The sequence below is a fragment of the Xiphophorus couchianus genome, chromosome 8 (assembly GCF_001444195.1).
Source record: "Xiphophorus couchianus chromosome 8, X_couchianus-1.0, whole genome shotgun sequence".
Taxonomy (NCBI): Eukaryota; Metazoa; Chordata; class Actinopteri; order Cyprinodontiformes; family Poeciliidae; genus Xiphophorus; species Xiphophorus couchianus.
Genome location: NC_040235.1, coordinates 7518136 through 7538000, shown reverse-complemented (window position 1 = coordinate 7538000; position 19865 = coordinate 7518136). Strand labels below are relative to the sequence as shown.

The window sequence follows — 19865 nt, the reverse complement described above, 5'->3', positions numbered from 1 at the left end:
GTGTTTCCAAAGGTCATAAAAGGTCAACCAGCCCCTTCCCCGCCTTCTTCAAATCTAAATACAATTGATGACAATCAACTCGACTGTTGGTGCTGCAAAAATTTAGTTTGTGCTGCTTTTACTTTGAAGATTTAAATGAAAGCTGAAAGGTCGCCCAGCGCCACAACATTTTGTTCTGCATCCTTTGTGACGCAGAAGCCGTTGTTTGTGCCGCTATTGTTTTCAAGATATTAATAAATGCTTCCAAAGGTCATGAAAGGTCAACCAGTCCAACCACTTTCCTCAAATCTAACAAATGTGTCAATCAGCTCAATTATCTCAACTATGTTTGTGCTGCAAAATTTTTTGTTTGTGCCGCTATCATTTTTGAATATGTTAATAAATGTTTCTAGAGGTCACAAAAGGTCAACCAGCCCACTAACCTTGTTCAAACCTCACAACATGAGCGACAAAATCAACACAACTCCGTTTGTGCTGCTTTTTCTTGGAAGATATTAGTGAAAGTTTAAAGCTGCCGCCATGTTACCCAAATATAACAAAAGTCAAATGTTTGTGCAGCAAAAATTTAAATTTGTGCTGCTTTTGCTTTGAAGATATGGAGGATGATCTCTGGAAACTTTTCTATGAATGTCTTTAAAATGATGGCGCCACCAATGGAAATTTTGTGCTGCACAAACATTTGACACCTCAGATTAAAGACGAGCCAAACTTCACTCAGGTTCCCTCTAAGCTGCAAAAATGAGACTCTGCCGTTCCTGCAACAATGCAGAGAAAAACTACAAATGTGTTTAATAAAAATGAATTCCAACTCCTGAGGCTAAATTATGATGCTGCGTTAAACTTGCTGCTGTCCGGCGTCTCGCCTCCTCCCGTCTAACCGCTCTCAGGCAAAATCCAGCAGCGAAAATTATAATAAACGTCCAGTGCTTTGCAAAAGTAATAACACTCCTGTGTTGTATTATATGTGCTGGACTGGAGCTTCATGAGGGAGACCAACACAAAGCAGCATTATTACAATATTTTATTATTACAGAAGGAAAATAAGGTTTTGCTTTAAAACACTTTTTCAAAATTAGAAAATTGTGGCGTAACTGAAAGCATCTGTGAAAATCAAATTTTTTGGTTGGATATTTTTGTTTTTTGTCCCCATGGTAACCATGGCAACAGGCTGATCTTATGTGCTGCGGTTTGTAAAAACAGGAAGAAAAAGTTATTACTTATTAATTTGTGGCCTCATGTTGTGAAAAGTGTTCAGTGTCCTGCTGTGTCATGACTGGGTGCGTTACTTTCCCATATTATTACTATTGTTTTCTAAATTATTACTAACTCTGTATCTGTGAATTAAAGTATAATGAGCCATGAGTGCCACCTAGTGGTCAAATTATTAACCAGAAAGTTTTATTTTAGGTTTCAGCTGTTGAACATCTGCAGCCAAATGAGAGAAAATGATGATTTTATTTGGTTTTAGATGCAACATTCTAGTTGTTTTTTTTTTGCAGTCGTGCAAATGTGAAAACTAATCACCTAAAAATATTCACCGTAGAAAAGAGATGATTTGTTTTATTTTGGGGTATCAAAGTCAAAGGGGTGGAATATTCATTCATGCCACACTTTTCTGGTTTTATTTGTAAAGAAAAACAATATGGCTTCTTTCTATGACGGCGTATTGGAGCCGTTGTAGCTTGAAAAAAAGGAGTAAATTTCAGCCAAAGAATTCTGAAATTTTGAGAACATTTTCTAAAATTCTCTAGAAAAAACATGAAATTTCTAAATTTTAAAAGTCAAAAACAAAACTAGGAAATTAATTACAAATCTTCTAGAAAAAACTTGAAATTTTGAGTTTAAAAAGTAAACTTTTTTTTTATTTGTATAAAGTAACCTAAAATTACGAATTTAAAATTCTAAAATTTGCTAGAAAAAAAACATCTGAAATGTTGAGATGAATCTCAGAAATATATATATAATATAAGATTTCTGAGATTCAAACGTAAAACATTTTTGACTTTTCAAAGTCAGAAATATCCCATTTTTTTCTAGAAAATTTCTGAAATCAATCTAAAAAATTTCTGACATTTTTCAAGCCAATAAATTTCATTGTAGGTTACTTTAGAAAAGTAAAACACTTTTAAAAATGTTTGACTTTTCAAACTCAGAAATGTTCAGTTTTTCCAGAAAATATCTAACATAGATATCAAACTGATAGATTCAAGCTCAGAAATTTTATTTTAGGTTATTTCATAATAGTTAAAAAAAAAAAAAAGTTGAAAATTTTTGACTTTTCAAACCTGAAAGTTTCAGTTTTTCCTATAAAATTTCTGAAATTAATCTCAAATGTATTTCATTTTTTTCCAGCCAATTTTAGTTCATTATTCTTTCATCTGAACTTTACTCTCTTTTTTCCGTCTAAATTGTGTGACGTCTCTCCCTCCGTTCTTCTCCAAATCAAAGCTGCGTTTGTGTTGCTGCTCCGTCTCGTTTTCCTCCCTGAGAGCGTTTAGCTTCCTCCCGCTACAACATTAGAAACAAACACTGATTTTTAGAAAACGTCTCGTTTTCTCGCTAACTGACTTTCTTCTGTGTGTTTCTTGTCGTTCTTTGCCTCCATTTTTCCCGTCACGTTTGCAGCAGTTCCCACCCACTGACGCCACGGGCCAGCTCAACCTGTCTGACCCGTCCGTCAGCACCGTGGTGTAGAAACAAAACACAAAAACAGAGAGAGGGAGAGAAAGAAAGAAAGAAAGAAAAGAAAAGAGAGCGACGCTGAGGCTGTTCACGAAGCAGACGAGTCAAAAGAAGAAGAAGAAGGAAGAGACTCCATGTTTCCTTGAAAACCTGGAGAAGAAGAAACGACTCTGATGAACTTTGCACCTTTTTTAAAAACAAAACCAGTAAAACCAGGATTCTCTATCTGGTCTTAGATGTTTTTAGGATTGCTAAGCATGCACAGAAGATCCCATCTTACCCACATATACAATCTTTTCCTTCTGTATGTTATTACCTTAGCCTTGTTTTGTCCTTTTACTAGCATAAACTTAATGTTCGGTGTTTGATTTTTATCGATTTCCTGCGTAGCTTTTAGACAAACGGTTCATTTTAGGGATGAAAATCTGTTTTCGGTGACGATGTTTCTCTTCCAGTTGAGGCTAAAACAGAGCAGAAGAATCGACTTGTGCTGCAATACGAAAAGAGCTAGAGATGAATTATTTTTAATAGGAATTATATCTGAGTTTTTATCGACACTTTAAACGTTTTTAGACATTTTATTGGGAATAATGGCACTTAGAAAGGAGCTTCTCGTGTCTTCTGGTGAAAATGAAAGCATGCGTGTGCTTGTATATGAAAACGTAGAAGCTTTATGTATTTGAATGATGACAATGATTAATGCAATTTCTAGGAAACGTTTATTTGCACTTACATGCCCAAGGCAGCTTTTTTAAATGTTAGCAAAAGCTTTGACTACTTAGTTTTCCATTTCTTAAAAAAAGGAGACGATAAAATGGATTTGAAAATGTTTTGTATTCTCTCTTCCTCTCTCCTGCAGCCTCAGTCTTTCTCGCCTCCAGCTCTTGGAAGGGGTTGCATCAAAGGGCCGCGTTCCCCAGCCAACCAGCACTCGGCCTTTCGTGCAAAACCGAGTGGCGAACTTTTGCACGAAACGACCAGAGTGAGTCGAAAGCTGCAGCCGCGTCTCGGTTAGCTGGGGAAACGGGCCGTTTCCCGTTTACTGGGGGTGAGAAACACCTGCTGCCTCCAAGCTGGAGCCGTCCGGCGCCGCTGTGCACTTTATCCTGATTGGTCTCCTGAATTTAGCTGAATCACCAAGGAACTGCAGCTCAAAACTACCCAGAATGCATTTTACTTTCCAACAGAACCAAGCTGCTTGTAAAGCCTCTGCATGCTTCTGTATTGATAACACAACATAGTGCTTTTGTTTGTTTCTGCATCTTTGCCATGTACAGTAAACTGAGCTGTGAGGAAACTGAAACTGAACGACGTGTAAATATGTGGGACGTTGAGCTGCAGCTGGAAACCCGGAGAACTTTTGAGACTCAGAAACGCGTCCAGACGCGCAGCAGGAAACCCCGACGGCGACGTTCCTGTTTTCTTCCTACAGTCTCCAGCTTTAAACCTTCACGTTTCTACTGCTGTAAATAAAGAGCGCTGACATCCACAAGTTCTGGTTCTGGTTCTTCAGTGGTGAGAAGAAAAACTGACATCATGATTTCTGTGTGACCGTATCAGATAGAAACAAAACACTTCTTTACATTTTGAGGTTAATTTCTGAAATTTTCTTGAAAAAACACAAAAACCTCTGAGCTCCAAAAGTTGAACATTTACTAGAAAAACGTCCAACTTTGAGACTCACCTCAGAACTTTTCAAGAAAAACAAAAAAACGAAGCAATTTCTGAATTTTGCTGGGAAAAATTTGAGATTAGTCCCAGAAATTTTCTTTTTTATTATTATTATTATTTTTTTGTTTGTTTTTCTTGGAACTATTTTAAGGAAAAAACTGAAATTTTGAGATTAACCTCAGAAATTTTCTAGAAATAACTTGGAAATTTCTGAATTTAACAAGTAACAAATTTAATAGAAAAATCTCTGAAATTGAAATTAATGTTAGAATAATAAAAAAAACACTTTCTTGCTCCACAAGTTGAATATTTATGAGAAAATACTTAAAAATTTTGAAACTCATCACAGAACATTTTAAGAAAAAAAAAGAAACTAGACAATTATGTTTGCAAGAAAAACTCCAACATTTTGAGATTAGACCCAGAGTTTTTCTTTAAAAAAGAAAGAAAATTTTAAGTTATTCTCAAAAAATTTTATAAAAAAACTGGAAATTTTCCAGTTTGAAAAGTCTAAAATTTGATAGAAAGAATTCAGAAATTTTTAGATTCATCTCAGAAATTTTCTTAGACAAACTTGGAAATTTTTGAGTTTGAGAATCACACATTTGTGAAGAAAAAGTTAGAAGTGTTCATATTTATCTCAGACATTTTCTAGAAAAAATTGAATTTCTTGAGTTTGAAAAGTCAAATATTTACAAGACAAAACTCAGAAAATTTGTGAATAATCTAAAATATTTTCTAGAAAAAAACTTGGGCATTTCTGAGTTTTAATAGTTGCGATTTTTAGACGTTTGAGCCCATAAAGCTTCCATAAGTCGTAACGTTTTGGTTGCGTAACATCCTCATAGTGACCTGCTTTGTTCAAATCCTCAGTTTACAGTTTCACTGTTGCTCAATCACCTCCAGCAGCTAACAGCCAGTCAGTCTCTTTACCTCTTTGTCAGATCCTTCAGTTGTCTCCACCTGCTTTCACCTCGATGTGTTAAACTCACATTTCAGTTTATCGCTGGAGCTCAGAGTCGCTGCAGAAACCTGCCACCTTTTCATGGGACGTTTGGCGAAAGATTCCTGCTGAGATAAAAGCCACAGGAAACCTGTGAAGCTTCTGCTTCCTGCTGCAGGATGAAGCCCTGCTGCCGTTTCCTCAGAAGTGTTTCTGCTTTTTCTGCATCGTCTGCAGTAACGTTAAAAAACGGCTTCACGCTGCTGCTGCTACTGTAAACATTGTCCTTACAAACTGTGGGAACTTTTCCCTGTTTTAATGTGGAGATTCAGATCTGAGCTACTTTTTCATAAATCTTTGAGATGAGCTGAAATTTAACTTTCCCATAATTTACTGTTTAGGATTTGAAGAAATAAAATATAAAATCACAATCACAGACATAAATCAATATATACATATGTATAAAATTATGTCACAATTAAGATTTTTGTACGACTGTGTATTAAAAAAATACAACGATGTCAAAATTAGAGTTTTTAAAGAAAGTTTTAAACATTTCAAACTCAAAAATTTCCAAGTTTTCCTGAAACGTTTCTGAGATTAATCTCAGAAACTTTCTTGTAAAAAATCTGAAAATTTCTAGAAAAAACTAGAATTTTAAAGTTTAAATTTTGTCTGTTTTTTAATGCTAGGATTAAAATCTGAACTTTTCCAGAAAAATTTTGAATCTCTGACAATTGCCAAAAGTTGAACATTTAAAATTTTTGGAAATGTGGATTTTGTTTTTTGGGAAGAATATTGCTGATAGTAAAATCAAAATTCAACTTTTTTTTTTGCATATTTTATTTTTAAAAACAGAAATTTCTGAGTTTGGAAAAGACAAAAATTTGCAAAAAAAATTAAGAAACTTTGAGATTAATTTCAAAAATTCTCTAGAAAATTATTATTTTTTGCTTCAAATGTCAAAAACGTTCAGCTTTTGAACCTGTGAAAATGATTAAAAGTCTAAAGTTTTCAACTTTTATATATATATATATATATATATATTTAAATGTCAGATCTTGTGACAGAAATTTTCTCCTATAGTCTTTTTTCCATCTACAGTTGCTCTAATACTCAGTAATACATCAAACCAACCAGTTGTGAGTTTATTATGTTATAAAGTTGGATTAGCTCCTCTGCAGGCTGCAGCTCGGAGCCGCACCGAGGCTCCTCCCCGCTGCAGCCGCTGAATGTAAAGCAGCTCCGGCAGGATAAAGGCATTGCTGAACGACTGGCTCCGGTATCCGTGGTTCTGCTTCCTGCTGGTGTGAAGCCGCTCCGGACTTTGAACGTTCATCTGAGTCAGACTTTAAAATGTCAGCTGCTGGGCAGGAAGCCAGCAGGTGAAGAGGAGCAACAGTTCCTCCTCCTCCTCTTCTTCTTCTTCTTCTTCCACTTGTTGCTGAGTGAAGCCTCATTTCCAGAAGCAGAAAGTCTCACTTTCGCTTCATGGCTCAGTTTTCCTCCCTTCCCATCGCTCCCATCGCGCTGCTGCTGTTCGGACTGGTCGGCATCCTGCTGCTCACCATTCCCTCCCAGGACGTCCAGGACGCGCCGGGGTTCTTGGTAAGGGTCGTACTGTAAAACCGGCACGTTGTTTTTAATTGAAAAACTTGAGTGAATTTAACTTAACTCTGAATGAGGTTTTGCTGAATTAAATCCAGAGGATTTTTGGGTGTTTATGGTGAATTACAAAATTGACTTTAATCAAATAAATTAAGTTAATCTAACTAATTAAAACACTTTTTTATTTGTCATAAACAATTGTTTATAACTTTTATAAAATATTTTTTTTCTTTTTTAAATTTGTTTTGAGACAAATAATCTGTGAAAACACTGATTTCCTCTACTTTGTGCCTGAGCTACTGTTGCCATCTGAAGAAATGAACCAGACCAAAACCAACCAATCAGAGCCAGGGGGCGGGGCTTAGTGCTGCCAATCAAACTCATGTACTCCTTGCTAAACTTGCTGATGGCAGAGAAACAACTTACCATTACAGGAAAATCATTTATAAGCTATCTTCAGTGGCTGTGCTAACTAGCCTTAGCATTCACAATATGCTATACTAGCTGCAATTAGCACTAGGAGAAGTCAGAAGAACTCAGTTTTGTCACATATTATTTGTTTCATAACATACTGTCACAACATAGTAACAGTTTCAACAAATATGTAAGAGAATTTTTTTTAAATAAAAGTTTCATATGCAGCTTTAAGGCGAGAAGCTAAACTCCAAAGCTTCATTAGCTGCTTTTCCATTACAAATCTGTGCTAATGTCGAAAAAACACTATTTTACAATTGTGTTGCTTCCATTAAATAAAAAAAATTCAATTAAAATCACATATAAATAAGTTTCTTAATTAAAACCATCATCCTCCAGCTACTTCCTGTTATCATCATCTTCGTAGTTTCTGCCAGTAGTAACAGGTTGTTGATGTGACTCATGATGTGAAAACATTTTTTTTTTTCCATTGCAGTTTTGTAAAATTAACCAGTTTCAATACGGCCACAAAAAATAAACCTCGTCATAGTGGCAAAACATTTTAAATTGTTTTGTTTCCATTAAGCAAATTTATTTTCATGATGTCAAATTGCTCTATTATACGGCGAACCAGTTCAACTTTTTATGCAAGTAGTTTCAGAAAACTTTGGCATTTATACTAAAAAAATTAAGCTCAGGTTTATTAAACTAACTTAATATTACTTTATCAATTAATTTATTGAAAACTAACATTTTGAAGCAACAAAATTTGGTTTTACAGTGACTGTGAAACCAACCAGTGGATGGGAAAAGTGTGTGTGTGATGTAAATATGAGGAAATGAAGCGCTGAGTAAACGGATCAGGGCTGATACTCGGTAAATTAGTCATGTTTTTATTCTTTAGAAACGGAGTTTGATTCCTGTGTCAGGAACCGTTTCACCTGCAGGCGTGTTTACATCACAAAGACAAGAAACGACTTGTTAGAAACGACTTGTTAGAAACGACTAATCCTGCAGTCGAGTTTCTTCTAAACCTCCTGAAACAGAATCAGAACCGAGTAGAAACTACTTACATTTACTCAGTTACATTTTGGAAATAAATACTTTTTTACTACGCTGCACTTTTTACTTTTACTTGAGTAAAAATATGTTGAAATACTTCTATCACCCCTGATTAGGACTTTCATCTCACAGATTCAATTGAAAAAGAGAAAATATTAACATTTCAAACGTTCAGTTTACATAATTATGGCTTACAGCTAATTAAACTTCACGTCAGAGTGAAATAAAAACCAAAATAAAGAGGATTTTCAATGCAGAAATGTCTGATTCTGGCCAACAGAGTCACAGGGAAGTCGTCCAGCACTGACACTGTACTCAAGTTAATTGCTTAATAGCATTGCATCTAAGCAAATTAATGGAAAGTTTAGTGGATGGAAAAAGTGTGTTGTAGAAAAAAACGAAGCACAAGCTACAACAATGATCACAACATTTTTTTAAAAAAAAGAGGTAAATTGAGAAAGAGAAAACATTTATGTAGCACTAGCGGTTCTGTGGTGCTAATGCTAACTTCTGATAGCAGTTATTTGTGTTTTCAGTACTAATGCTGAAATTTTATAGTAGTTAACCTAGCTTCAGTGCTAATACTCACTTCCTGTAAGAAGTGAGTATTACTCTTTATTACTGCAGTACTAACACAAACTTTCTGCTGGCATTATTAGTGGTAATGCTAACTTCCTGTAAAAACTATTGCTTTTAATGCTAATGCTAGTTTTCAGTAGTAGCTTTTGTTGCCTTGGTGTTAAAGCTAGTTTTCCGAAGTAGTTTACAATGCGTTAATGCTATTGCTAGCTTCTTGTAGTAATAAGAAGCTAGCTATGTCATGTAGGATCTAGCTACTACATGAAGTAGCAAGCTAATGCTTTAGTGCTAATGTTAACTTTTTGTTAGCTGTGTCATTTCAAACCTTAACTGTAGCAGCTAGCTGTAAAAACTAACTTCCAGTAGTAGCTTGCTGTTATTCAGTGATAAAGGTGAAGGTAACAGTAATTTTATTTATATAGCACATTTTCAGCAACTAGACAATACAAAGTAATTTACAGGAATTAAAAGGAAATACAAACAAAATAAAAACCAAAGGAAAGACAAAAAGATCATGCTAACTTTCTGTGCTTCATGGCTAATGGCAGCTTTTACATGAACAGGAACAGCAGCTAAAGAAAACAAATTGACATGCAAACCAGCGTTTTGCATGTCAAATACAAGTAAAACATAATCCGACTCTACAGGCATTGCTGAAATAAAAATGTTCTAACTGACATGTTTCTGTGAAAACACTGATAAACAGCAGATGGTTCAGTTAAACGGCAGATAAAAATCAGAACTTCACCAGAGAGAAAAATGATAACAAGTGAAACCAAGACGACGAGTAACTAACTAAATTAGCAAGAGATATTTCCACGTTTGTTGAGAAACTGTTTTGCAGAGTTGTTTTGATATTCAGAGCAGGATTTCTTCACAGTTTGGCTCAAGTTTCTACCACATTGTTCTACTTTAATTATGCAACCAGACTGATATCGGTTGGTTTTCTATTTAAGGTTTATTAAAGCTGCTTCATTAACTGGCCACACGCAAACACAAAGAAATGATTTTCTTACAGCTTCCAGGGAGAGAAACACATTTTTCCCCTAATAAAGTGAAAGGACAAAGCGGAGCGTGAAAGCTCATTGTGTTTCCAGTAAGTAGGTTGCTACAGCTCACTGCACAACAGAAATGAGAAAACATTTGAAGGAAGAACACTCGAATTAATTTTAGGTTTATATGTGCAGGTGCGTATTTGTGCATGAATATCCCGGTGTTTTATACTCTGCATGTGGAAATACTGTATATGTGTGAAAAAGAAGATTATTTGGGTTGTGTAAGTCTTATCTTCTTGTATTAATGTGTTTTTCAGGCTGAGAAATACCATAATCATATTGGAAAAATCTTTTATTTTCAACTTTTAAGTACTGCTTTTCTCTGGGTAACTTAAAAATATGCTTTTAGATTTAGTCAAAACTATATAGCTCAGTTTTTTTAGGTGGACCAGGGTTTATTTTTGGTTTGCATCAGAATTCGATTACGCATTCACATCTCCCCAAACAAACCGGATTTTCTGGACAAATGAAGTGGAGTTTGGTAGTCCGGTATATTCCGCTCTACTGGGCTCCAACATTTGTTACATTTTCAGCTGCTGACTTTCACACTGCACTGAGCCAAACGATCCAAACTGAAAGAAGCTGTTCCTCTTTCCGCCTGTGGGGGCGCTGCACAAAGAACCGCTAAAGGAAACGACACGAAAACCTCTGAAGAAGACACTGAGCGGAACTTCATTCATGAAACAAACAAAAATGCAGTAGTGTTAGATTTTAGCGGTAGTAGGATTTGTATTTTGTGAAATAAATCAAGCTAATTCTCTTGCTAGCGCTAGTTAGCGCTTTTGTTTTGGTTGTATTAACCCAGAATGCACTGCGCTGTAGTTCGTTTCCTGCTGTTGGAGCGGCACCGGGTTCACATTTCCACCAGAGTTCACTTCATCCGAACCGAGACCGAGGTTTACAGGTAGTGATGGCTTCCTCCTTGTTCTGTTTTTCCTCTGCAGTATGGGATTGTCCTGGATGCCGGTTCTTCCCACACGTCTTTGTATATCTATAAGTGGCCTGCAGATAAACAAAATGGCACCGGCGTGGTCACCCAGCACAGCGAATGCTCTGTGGACGGTAAGAATCGGCGGCGGCGCCAGTAAAACCAGTGCTTTGCATGTCAAATACCAGTCAGACTTAATCCTACAGGGAAACTCGTCCAACTGCCACAACGATTCTGTGTAGAAAAGCTACAGGGGGAAAAGGACAAACTATCACAAGAGGTCAATACTTTTAGTCTTTTATTTCCCAATTACCCATTTATTTTGTCAAATTCACATGATGTTAAATACCCACTAATTTAAATGATTATTCGTCGATTATTTTGACGATTAATCAGATTAAAAATTTGCCACATTTTGCATATTTTTATTTAGCCATCCTTTACAACTGATAAAGCGTTTTAGGTAATATAATGTTTATTTTCTACCTGAAAAGAGAAGTTTTAATGTATTTGTAATATTGTATAAAATAAACTTAAATTTGCAGAATCTCCCATTTTTATCCGATTACTGGATTAATCAACAGAATAATTAATCGAATGGTCAATTACTAAAATAATTGCTAGCTTTATTTTGCTCTGAACATGGCTACCTGTGCAGGTAGATGTCATGGGAACCAGCATTTCTAGCCTTATAGGTGTAAACAAATCCTAACAGTGACATAATAAAACAGCCGCCACATAACCTGACACAGCAAGTGATGCAACACAGCAACGTAATCAGCTGATTTTTACGACTCTCTGCCCAACCCTCACTAAGGTGGGGGGATTTCTAGCTACGCTGGCCAAGTCGGAGCGGCGGGCCGAAGCTTACGGGCGTGTCTGAACCGGGCCGTTGAAGAGATTCCCAAAGAGAAACACCCGAACACACCTGTGTACCTGGGAGCCACAGCCGGCATGAGGCTGTTGAAGTGAGTCACTGTGTTTTAGCTCTTTACACCTTTGAGCTTTTATGCTTCGTTTACAGCACATGTGTCAAACTCAAGGCCCGGGGTCCAAATCCGGCCCGCCATAAAGTTTAATGTGGCCCATAGGGACACGTGAAACAACCATAGTATGTTAAAATAATATTTATCAATTAAATGAAATCAGTTCTGAACAGAAGAAGGTTAGAGGCACCAATTCAGACTTTTTTCATAGAATTCACCAGATTTATTCTTAGTTTAACTTTCCAAGATTAAAAGTCAGAATTTTGAGGAAAAAAGTCAAAATTCTGGAGGAAAAAATAAATTCTGAGAAAAAAAAGCTAATATTCTGGAGGAAAAATACATTTTGAGAAATAAAATCATTTCTGAGAAAAAAGTCAGAATTTTGTGAAATAAAATCAGTTATGAGGACAAAAGATCAGATTTCTGAGAAATAAGATGAGAAAAACGTCAAAATTTTATTTAAAAAAGTCAAAATTCTAAAGAAAAAAACGTCACAATTTTTTGGGAAAAATCAATTATGAGAAAAAAATCAAAATTCTGGTAATAAATCTGATTTTGAGAAAACATGTTTTTCCCTCCAGTAAGTCCAGTCCACAGCAGTCGGATCAGGTTCTGGCCGAAGTGGGCAGCGAGATCCAGTCGTTTCCTTTCAGCTACAGAGGAGCGGTGATCCTGAGCGGACGGGAGGAGGGCGCCTACGGCTGGGTCACCGTCAACTACCTGCAGGAAAACTTCATCAAGGTCAACTTCATTTTCACCTCACAGGACAAAACATTACCAAATAACCCAGGTTTCATTCAGGGGCCTTGAAATCCTTGAAAATGCTTGAATTTCAATTTGAAATTAAAATCCTAATTTTGGAAAATGTTATTTACATTTGAACCCAGATATTTTCATACACCTAATGAAAAGAGAGATAAAATTTGTTCCTCATTGTCTGAAGTTAAATCAAACTTGAAGTTTATTGTTTTCGGTCAGTTAGCTTCACTAAAATTATTTCTGTTTGCTAAATGCCAGAAAACTGTTTGTGTTTAATTTGAGCAGGAAGTTATTTTACATTATTTGTTTGGATTGTTTCAAAAAAGTTATTATTTTGTTAAAATAATAAATAAGATGTTTCATTTCTAAATTATTGCTTTGTTCTCAGACCACACTGCAAAAACACAAAATCTTACCAAGTATTTTTGTCTTTAGTTTCTAGTGTAAATATCTCAGTACACTTGAAATAAGACAAAAATAAATTACAAGTAGCTTTTCAGCAAGAAATAGTAGCTTTTCTAAGTCAATAATCCCTTAATACTGATGGAAAATTATAAGTTACACTGTCAGATTATTTAACTTACATTTTTTCCCATATTTTAAGTGAAATAATCTAATAGTGGAACTAGAACTTTTTCATCAATATTAAGGAATCATTGACTCAAAACAAGCTCCTACATCTTTCTGAAAAGTTACTTTTAAGTTAGTTTTATTTGCACTATAAATAAACTAGACTAAAAACACCTGGTAAGATTTTGTGTTTTTGCAGTGCAGTCATGCCCATTGGGTGTAAAAACATCAAATGTTGCTGTTGAATACCATAACAAGACATTATTAACAGGAAATATGTCATATTTCCCTGAATTAAAACAGTTTTTGGTTTATTTGTGTTTTTTACCTGGTAAATGTTTGTATCTAAGCGTTTGGGTGTTGGGTTGTGTTGTGCAGTTCGGGTTTGTGGGACGTTGGTTCAGCTCCGGCAGAGCGACGGTGGGAGCGCTGGACTTCGGCGGTGCGTCGACGCAGATCACGTTTGTTACTCAGCAGAAGGTGGAGGACGAAGCAAACAGGAAGGAGCTGCGTCTCTACGGCCATGTTTACTCGCTGTACACTCACAGCTTCCTGTGCTACGGCCAGGACCAGCTTTTAAAGAAACTGCTGGCCCAAATCGTGAAGGTAAGACGCAGTTTCTGCTCTCAGTGCGTCCAAATTTCTCAATTATTTGACTAAAACTGATCTGAGGTCACACCGCTGGGACCAATCAGTGAAGGGACAAAACAAAAAGTCTACAAACCTGAAAGTTTCCCTGCGGTTCAATAATCATTAGTTCTATATTGTGGTTTAAAGGAAGGATGTCCAACATGTGGCCCGGGGGCCGTTTGTGGCCTTCGAATAAATTTGTGTGGCCCCTGACTGCAGTTCAAGAATGGTGAAAGTTTTAACTTTTTGCAATTGTGTTAGAATAAGATTTCAAGCTTATACTTTCCTAAACAGAAAATGTTAATTAAGTACAATTAGGGCTGAATAATCAATTAATAAAATTATGGTCAGCTGCAGATTTTTTCCCTCTGCTTTTATGTTTATTTCATATAATTCAGCAAATTTTTACTCAGAAACACACTTGGGCACAAACTCTATTATTTAATACATGTCCTGTATTATTAAAAAAATTATATTTCTTTGCCATTGGAAAATGAATATTTCCAGCACCCTCTGCTGGACGATGTGAGGAACTTCAACAGAATATCATTATCTACCTTTCACTCATGTTATTCATATATTCACCTTTTGTAATCTTACATTTCAGTCTGAAATTTCAACATTTGACATATTATAGTTAGCAGCTTTTGCAATTTATTGACTCTAATTCAATATGTCCGCCTTGTTTGTGTGTTTCAGTCTCAGGGTTACGCTCCGGAGGTCAATCATCCCTGCTATCCTGCAAACTTCACCAGGACACTGAAAATGGAGAATATCTTCGACTCGCCGTGCACCGTGCAGTACAAACCCGACACCTACAACCCTCAGAGGAGCTTGACGCTACGTGGCAGCGGACATTACCAGAACTGCTTTCACAACGTGTCCGAACTCTTCCTCTACGACGGCTGCCCCTTCTCGCGGTGTTCGTTTGACAAAGTCTTCCAACCGAAAGTCACTGGCAACTTCATGGTGAGAAACGCTGAAGGAGTAAAGATTTGTAAAACAAATTAAAAATAGTTTTAAAATTATACCTTTAGTTTAAGGAAATGTATTCTGTGTCAGATGCTTCACTCACATCGGGATGCTGGATGCTTGAAACTGAATGTATAACCTACTTTTTGCTTATATCAGCTAATATTTTCTGACCAATTGAGCACAAAAATTTTATTCCCACTCAGTCAGATGATCCTAAAGTAATAATAAATAAATAATAATCTTGACCAGGCCTGTAACAGTAAGCAATAAATCAATTAATTGCATGATCAATTAAAACAAACACATGTGATTTATCGTTTTTTTCTCTTTTTGCCAAGAACTGGATGAGAAAAGTCTTCTGTTTGGTGTTTGGGTCTAATTTTTTTAACGGACAATTATTTTTTTTACAAAGATTTTATAATTTGCTTTATTTGTTGTTTCTGTTGTTTTATTTATTTATTTTGAATATTTAAAATGTCTTCTAGTTCCAGTGTTAAATATTCATTAGAATTTAAAGTTTATTGATCTTTCAGAACACTGAGATTTTCACATCCTTGATCCCAGTAGACATCCACTATTCAAAACACGTTTTAAAGTCGTGACAGGAGAGCAGTTTAAAATTTTCAGCAGCAAACGCTCCAGGTGGAAATGGCTCAAAAATAAGAGAGAATATGTGGAAAAGCCAGTGAAGTTCATCAGAGGATCTGTGAGGCTTTGGGTTTGTTTTTCTCCTAGATACCTTAGAAACGTCTTTTTGTGTCCAAACATTTGCATCAGAGGCCAAAATCCCCCAATCTGAACGTCTTCAGGGGCCAAAATTAGCTTTTTCTCTCCAATCAAAAACATAAAACTAACATTATTGTGAATTTGTTCTCCTTTTCCTGCATGGCAATGAATTTAAAAGCTATATTGTGATGAAACCAACACTAGTATGACATTTTCCTTAACGTTTACACATAACTTTTTAAAGTTAAATTATTTTCCATCTATAAAAAAGTCACATGATTTTTATATGAAATATAAAAGAAACGCTAATAAATGAACTTTGTGTATATTTAACATTTTCAGGTTAAAAATATATCAGTTTTGTTGGGCCACACAAAATCATCCCAAGGGCTACAAATGTCCCCGGGGCCACACTTTGGACACCCTTGGTTTAAACCACAATGTGTGGAAAACATTCAGTTTTAGGCTCTGAAACTGATTTGAAACCTAATCAAACCAAAACCAGCTGATTTCTGATAGATTTTATTGATTGGAGATGATCTATTATCACTTTTGTTTGTTTGTGTGTTTTCCTTTGATTTCTTTGATAACTACCACTTTAAATCCACTGTGTTTCATTAGAGATCAGTTGCTAGGCAACAAGCAAAGCTCTACAAACTTGCTGTCCCTTGCAGGAAAATTAAGCAGCACATGTCCCTCTGTGGAATAAGATGCCATTAGCCCTGAAGCTGCAGATTAAAAATGCACCGAGGCGCATAAATTATGGACACGTCAAAACAAGATGAGGGAAAATTCAGCCGTAAAACTCTGTTCAGCCCCGAGGCGCACAGAGTTGCTTTGATTTAACCAGTTTTTACGTCTAAACTCTCTCTTTTTCTTTTTTCATCACCAGGCGTTTTCTGCTTTTTACTTCATTCACTCGTCCCTGCAGAAGGTCACAGGGGTCAAGGTCAGTACGCCCCTGCAGCTGGAGAACGCCACCAAGACGGTGTGCAGCATGAACTACAGCCAGGTAAACGATTTAATCTGACTATTTAACACATCAATATCACATGGAGGTCAGCAGAGCACCAAAACAAATTCTCAGGTAAGATCAGCACTAATTCAGCATGTTTTTACTCAAGTAAAAGTAAAAAGTAGCCGTCCAAGAAGTTACTCAAATAAGAGTAAAAAAGTATTTGGTAAAACCTTTACTCAAGTACTGATTAACTGATCAAATGATCAATCATTTAATATTTAAAAATGACATCATCAGGTGGACCAAAATGCAGAGTTAAGTGGAAATTTTGGTATTTTTAAGATGAAAATGACAATAATTCACATATAACAAAATCAAGCAAAAGAAAAATTTTCCAAATCAGTTTCTTTCAATAAAATAATTAACAGAAACTACAGGTGTGTCTGTTTATGGTGGATTTTTGGTTAAAACATTTTTGTTTTTCATTCAGTGGAGAGAAAATCCAGAAATTTTACTCAAGTAAGAGCAGAAAGTACAGCGTAGTAAACATACTCGTAAAAGTAAATTTTTTCCCCAAAAGTTACTCAAGTAAATGTAACTAGTTACTACCAAACGCTGCATAGCACAGATTAATCCAACTACCTATTTGGACGCAAAAGCCTCTTTCCTGTGTTGTTCCACGTGGTGGCCACCAGAGGGCGCTGTGGGAGCCTTATACAGTTGGAGTGCAGAAGAGAAAAAATTCAAAATGAATCCTATAAATTATTTAATCTTAAACTTTTCATAATCATATTTGTTTTCTGATATTCTGTATATTTTTAACAACTAATTGCCAAAAATAATGCTCATAAACATTTAAAATCAGGCAATTAAAAAATATTTATTTTTGAAAAACTAAATAATTTAGTGTTTTATTGAGAATTAAAACACAATAAAAACTTTCTTATTTAAATTTAATATTTCAAAATATAAACATTTTTAAATATTATAAATATTTAAAACTAAATATTTAGATGACAAATTAAGAAATTTGTTTGCAAGCTAAATATTTGGCATCAAACTAAACGTTTTGCTTGGAGCTAGATATTTGGCTGTAAACTAAATATTTAGTTTGAAGCTGGATATATAGCTAGTAAACTTCATATTTAATTAGCAGGCTAAATATTTAGCTTTTAACTAAATATTTATTTTGGATCCAAATGTTTAATGTGAATCTAGATATTTAATTAGGAAACTAAATATTTAATTTGAAGCTACTTATTTTGCTGGCAAACTATGAATTTACTTAGCCATCTATATTTAGCCTAAAGCTCCTTCTAAGCTAAATATTTAGTGTTGAAACTGAATATTTAAACTTCTGTTTAGCTGCAGATGATGTCGGAGGCAGAAAATCCCGATCGTCTGAAGGATTTCTGCGCTTCCTCTGTGTTCATCAAAGCTCTGCTGCTGAGAGGATACGGCTTTGACGACGCATCGTTCCCTGGCATTTCCTTTCAGAATACGGTAAAAAAAAAAAGCTTTTAAATGAATAACTGACATCTGTTGATCCTCAGTCGTCAGTTTGGTTGTTTTTTTTTTCTGCAGGCGGGCGACGCGTCGGTGGGCTGGGCTATGGGCTACATGCTGGTGCTGAGCAATTTGCTGCCTGCAGAAAGCGCCGGGGTGAGGAAATCTCTCACCGTCGGAGCGTGGGGAATGCTCCTCTTCCTCTTCATCGTCCTCCTCATCATCTGCGTCTGTCTGCTGTTTCGAGCGCGAAGCAAGAGGAAGAAAGGAGGCGATGAAAGCGCCATCTAGATACAACATCATGCTGTGAAGAAAAGAAACGTACAGGACTTTTGGTTTTTGTTGTTATTGCTTCTTCCAGCAACTTCAGTGTATATCTGCTTCGCCATCATCTGCAGGACTGGCATTTGTTTGAACTGTTTGTGTTTTTAATTAGATTCATAATACAACACAATCTTTCAGTGACACCAGACGGCCAATAAGTTTGTATTTAATGAGGCTGTTTGGTCTGGTTTGTAAAGCTACACTGTCGAAAATGAACAGCAATAATTTGGGTTATTTGGTTTGTCATAAATGAAAAAAATCCCCCCCAAAAAAGAAAAAAGAATCAACATGGCACACATCGTTCAACCAGACATAAAGCATACATTTTGTTTTCAAACTCCACTGAAGTTTATTTCACACTTCAGGTTGCAACAAAAACTACAAACCATCTTTACAGTGAATCACTTTTGTGTAACTGTTTGTTGTTTTTTTTTTAATTCATCCATACCACTTCCTGCGCCCCCCTGCAATGGCACTGCACCCCACCTAGGGGGCGCGCCCCACACTGTGGGAACCACTGATGTAAGTCACCATGTTACTGAAAGCATTGACGCACATCCCACTGCTAGTGTCAACATGCTGTTCCCCCTTCTTGCTAGTGGTAGTTGTTATGCTAACATTAGTTTTTTTTACCTAAAAAAAGCATTTTAGACTATTTTTTATTTATTAGCTATGTTTATCCTACTGAATGGAGTAAATCAACATACAGGAGGTACCACAGATGATACTGATAGCATTTAACCTTAGCATTTTGGGTAATTTTACTTTATACACTAATGTTAGCATGCTGAATGGAGTAATTTTGTGTTAGTCAACATGCTAGTATCAACATGCTAGCGCCTCAATATGACTTAACTACTAAAAAAACAAGCTTAAAATGACTGAACTACTAAACAACAAGCTTAAAATGACTGAACTACTAAACAACAAGCTTAAAAAGACTGAACTACTAAACAACAAGCTTAAAATGACTTAACTATCCAAATGTTGTGAATAAACACAATCAGTGCAAACAGTAAATACAAACAAAGGAAACTTAAACACAATTATTGTAAATGTTATAAGGTATTGGGACCTTACAAGGCGGCTATATTCATTTTAGTTGGACACTGACACCCACAACAGAATAATTTTCGTTCTGATGGACGTTCGCTGAGTCTGGTCTTCAAAAGTAAAGGGATTGTCTGAGGAACACCTTTCACAAACAATACTCAGACAGAAATGCTAAACCAGACACCTACAGAAACACACTGGGCCAATTCAAATATATTTAATTGATCCCAAAGGGAGATTAATTTGGGGGGAAACCAGAGTACCCGGAGAAAACCCTTGTATGCTTAGAGACAACCATCCATCCATTTTCTTACACTTATCCGGAGTTGGATTACAGACTTCCCTCCAAGTCTCACTTGCTGAAATTCATACCTGCATAAGGTGGTCTAAAGGAGTCCTCAGACTGGATGCCACAGGTTTGATTCCCAGGTTTTGA

General features: G+C 35.9%; 2 protein-coding genes across 12 annotated transcripts in view; both read left to right on the top strand.

Annotated features, from left to right (window-relative positions):
* Nucleotides 1-4174, top strand: part of grin1a (glutamate receptor, ionotropic, N-methyl D-aspartate 1a) — a 52961-nt gene extending 48787 nt beyond the window's left edge. For 9 of the 11 annotated variants that reach the window (XM_028025018.1, XM_028025016.1, XM_028025014.1 and 6 more), the window contains one exon: nucleotides 2626-4174. In XM_028025018.1, coding sequence (XP_027880819.1) covers nucleotides 2626-2694 — 69 coding nt within the window. In that variant the 3' untranslated portion in view covers nucleotides 2695-4174. The remainder of the gene's footprint in view (nucleotides 1-2625) is intronic. The other 2 variants (XM_028025012.1, XM_028025013.1) reach the window with 2 other exon arrangements.
* Nucleotides 4175-6529: 2355 nt separating this feature from the next.
* On the top strand, nucleotides 6530-18642 carry LOC114150155 (ectonucleoside triphosphate diphosphohydrolase 2-like). Its single transcript, XM_028026417.1, has 9 exons — nucleotides 6530-6904; nucleotides 10959-11076; nucleotides 11760-11910; nucleotides 12510-12669; nucleotides 13636-13863; nucleotides 14587-14856; nucleotides 16481-16600; nucleotides 17912-18049; nucleotides 18131-18642. Exons 1-9 carry the CDS (start codon nucleotides 6788-6790, stop codon nucleotides 18341-18343), a joined length of 1515 nt encoding a protein of 504 aa, XP_027882218.1. The 5' UTR covers nucleotides 6530-6787; the 3' UTR covers nucleotides 18344-18642.
* The last annotated feature ends 1223 nt before the right edge of the window (nucleotides 18643-19865 follow it).

What these genes read in the sequence shown, in the direction of transcription:
- LOC114150155 (XM_028026417.1), top strand. Translation starts at nt 6,788, where the DNA reads ATGGCTCAGTTTTCCTCCCTTCCCATCGCTCCCATCGCGCTGCTGCTG. An exon ending in AGGACGCGCCGGGGTTCTTG is followed by an intron (nt 6,905 to 10,958) that starts GTAAGGGTCGTA and finishes TTTCCTCTGCAG; the next exon opens with TATGGGATTGTCCTGGATGC. An exon ending in CAGCGAATGCTCTGTGGACG is followed by an intron (nt 11,077 to 11,759) that starts GTAAGAATCGGC and finishes ACCCTCACTAAG; the next exon opens with GTGGGGGGATTTCTAGCTAC.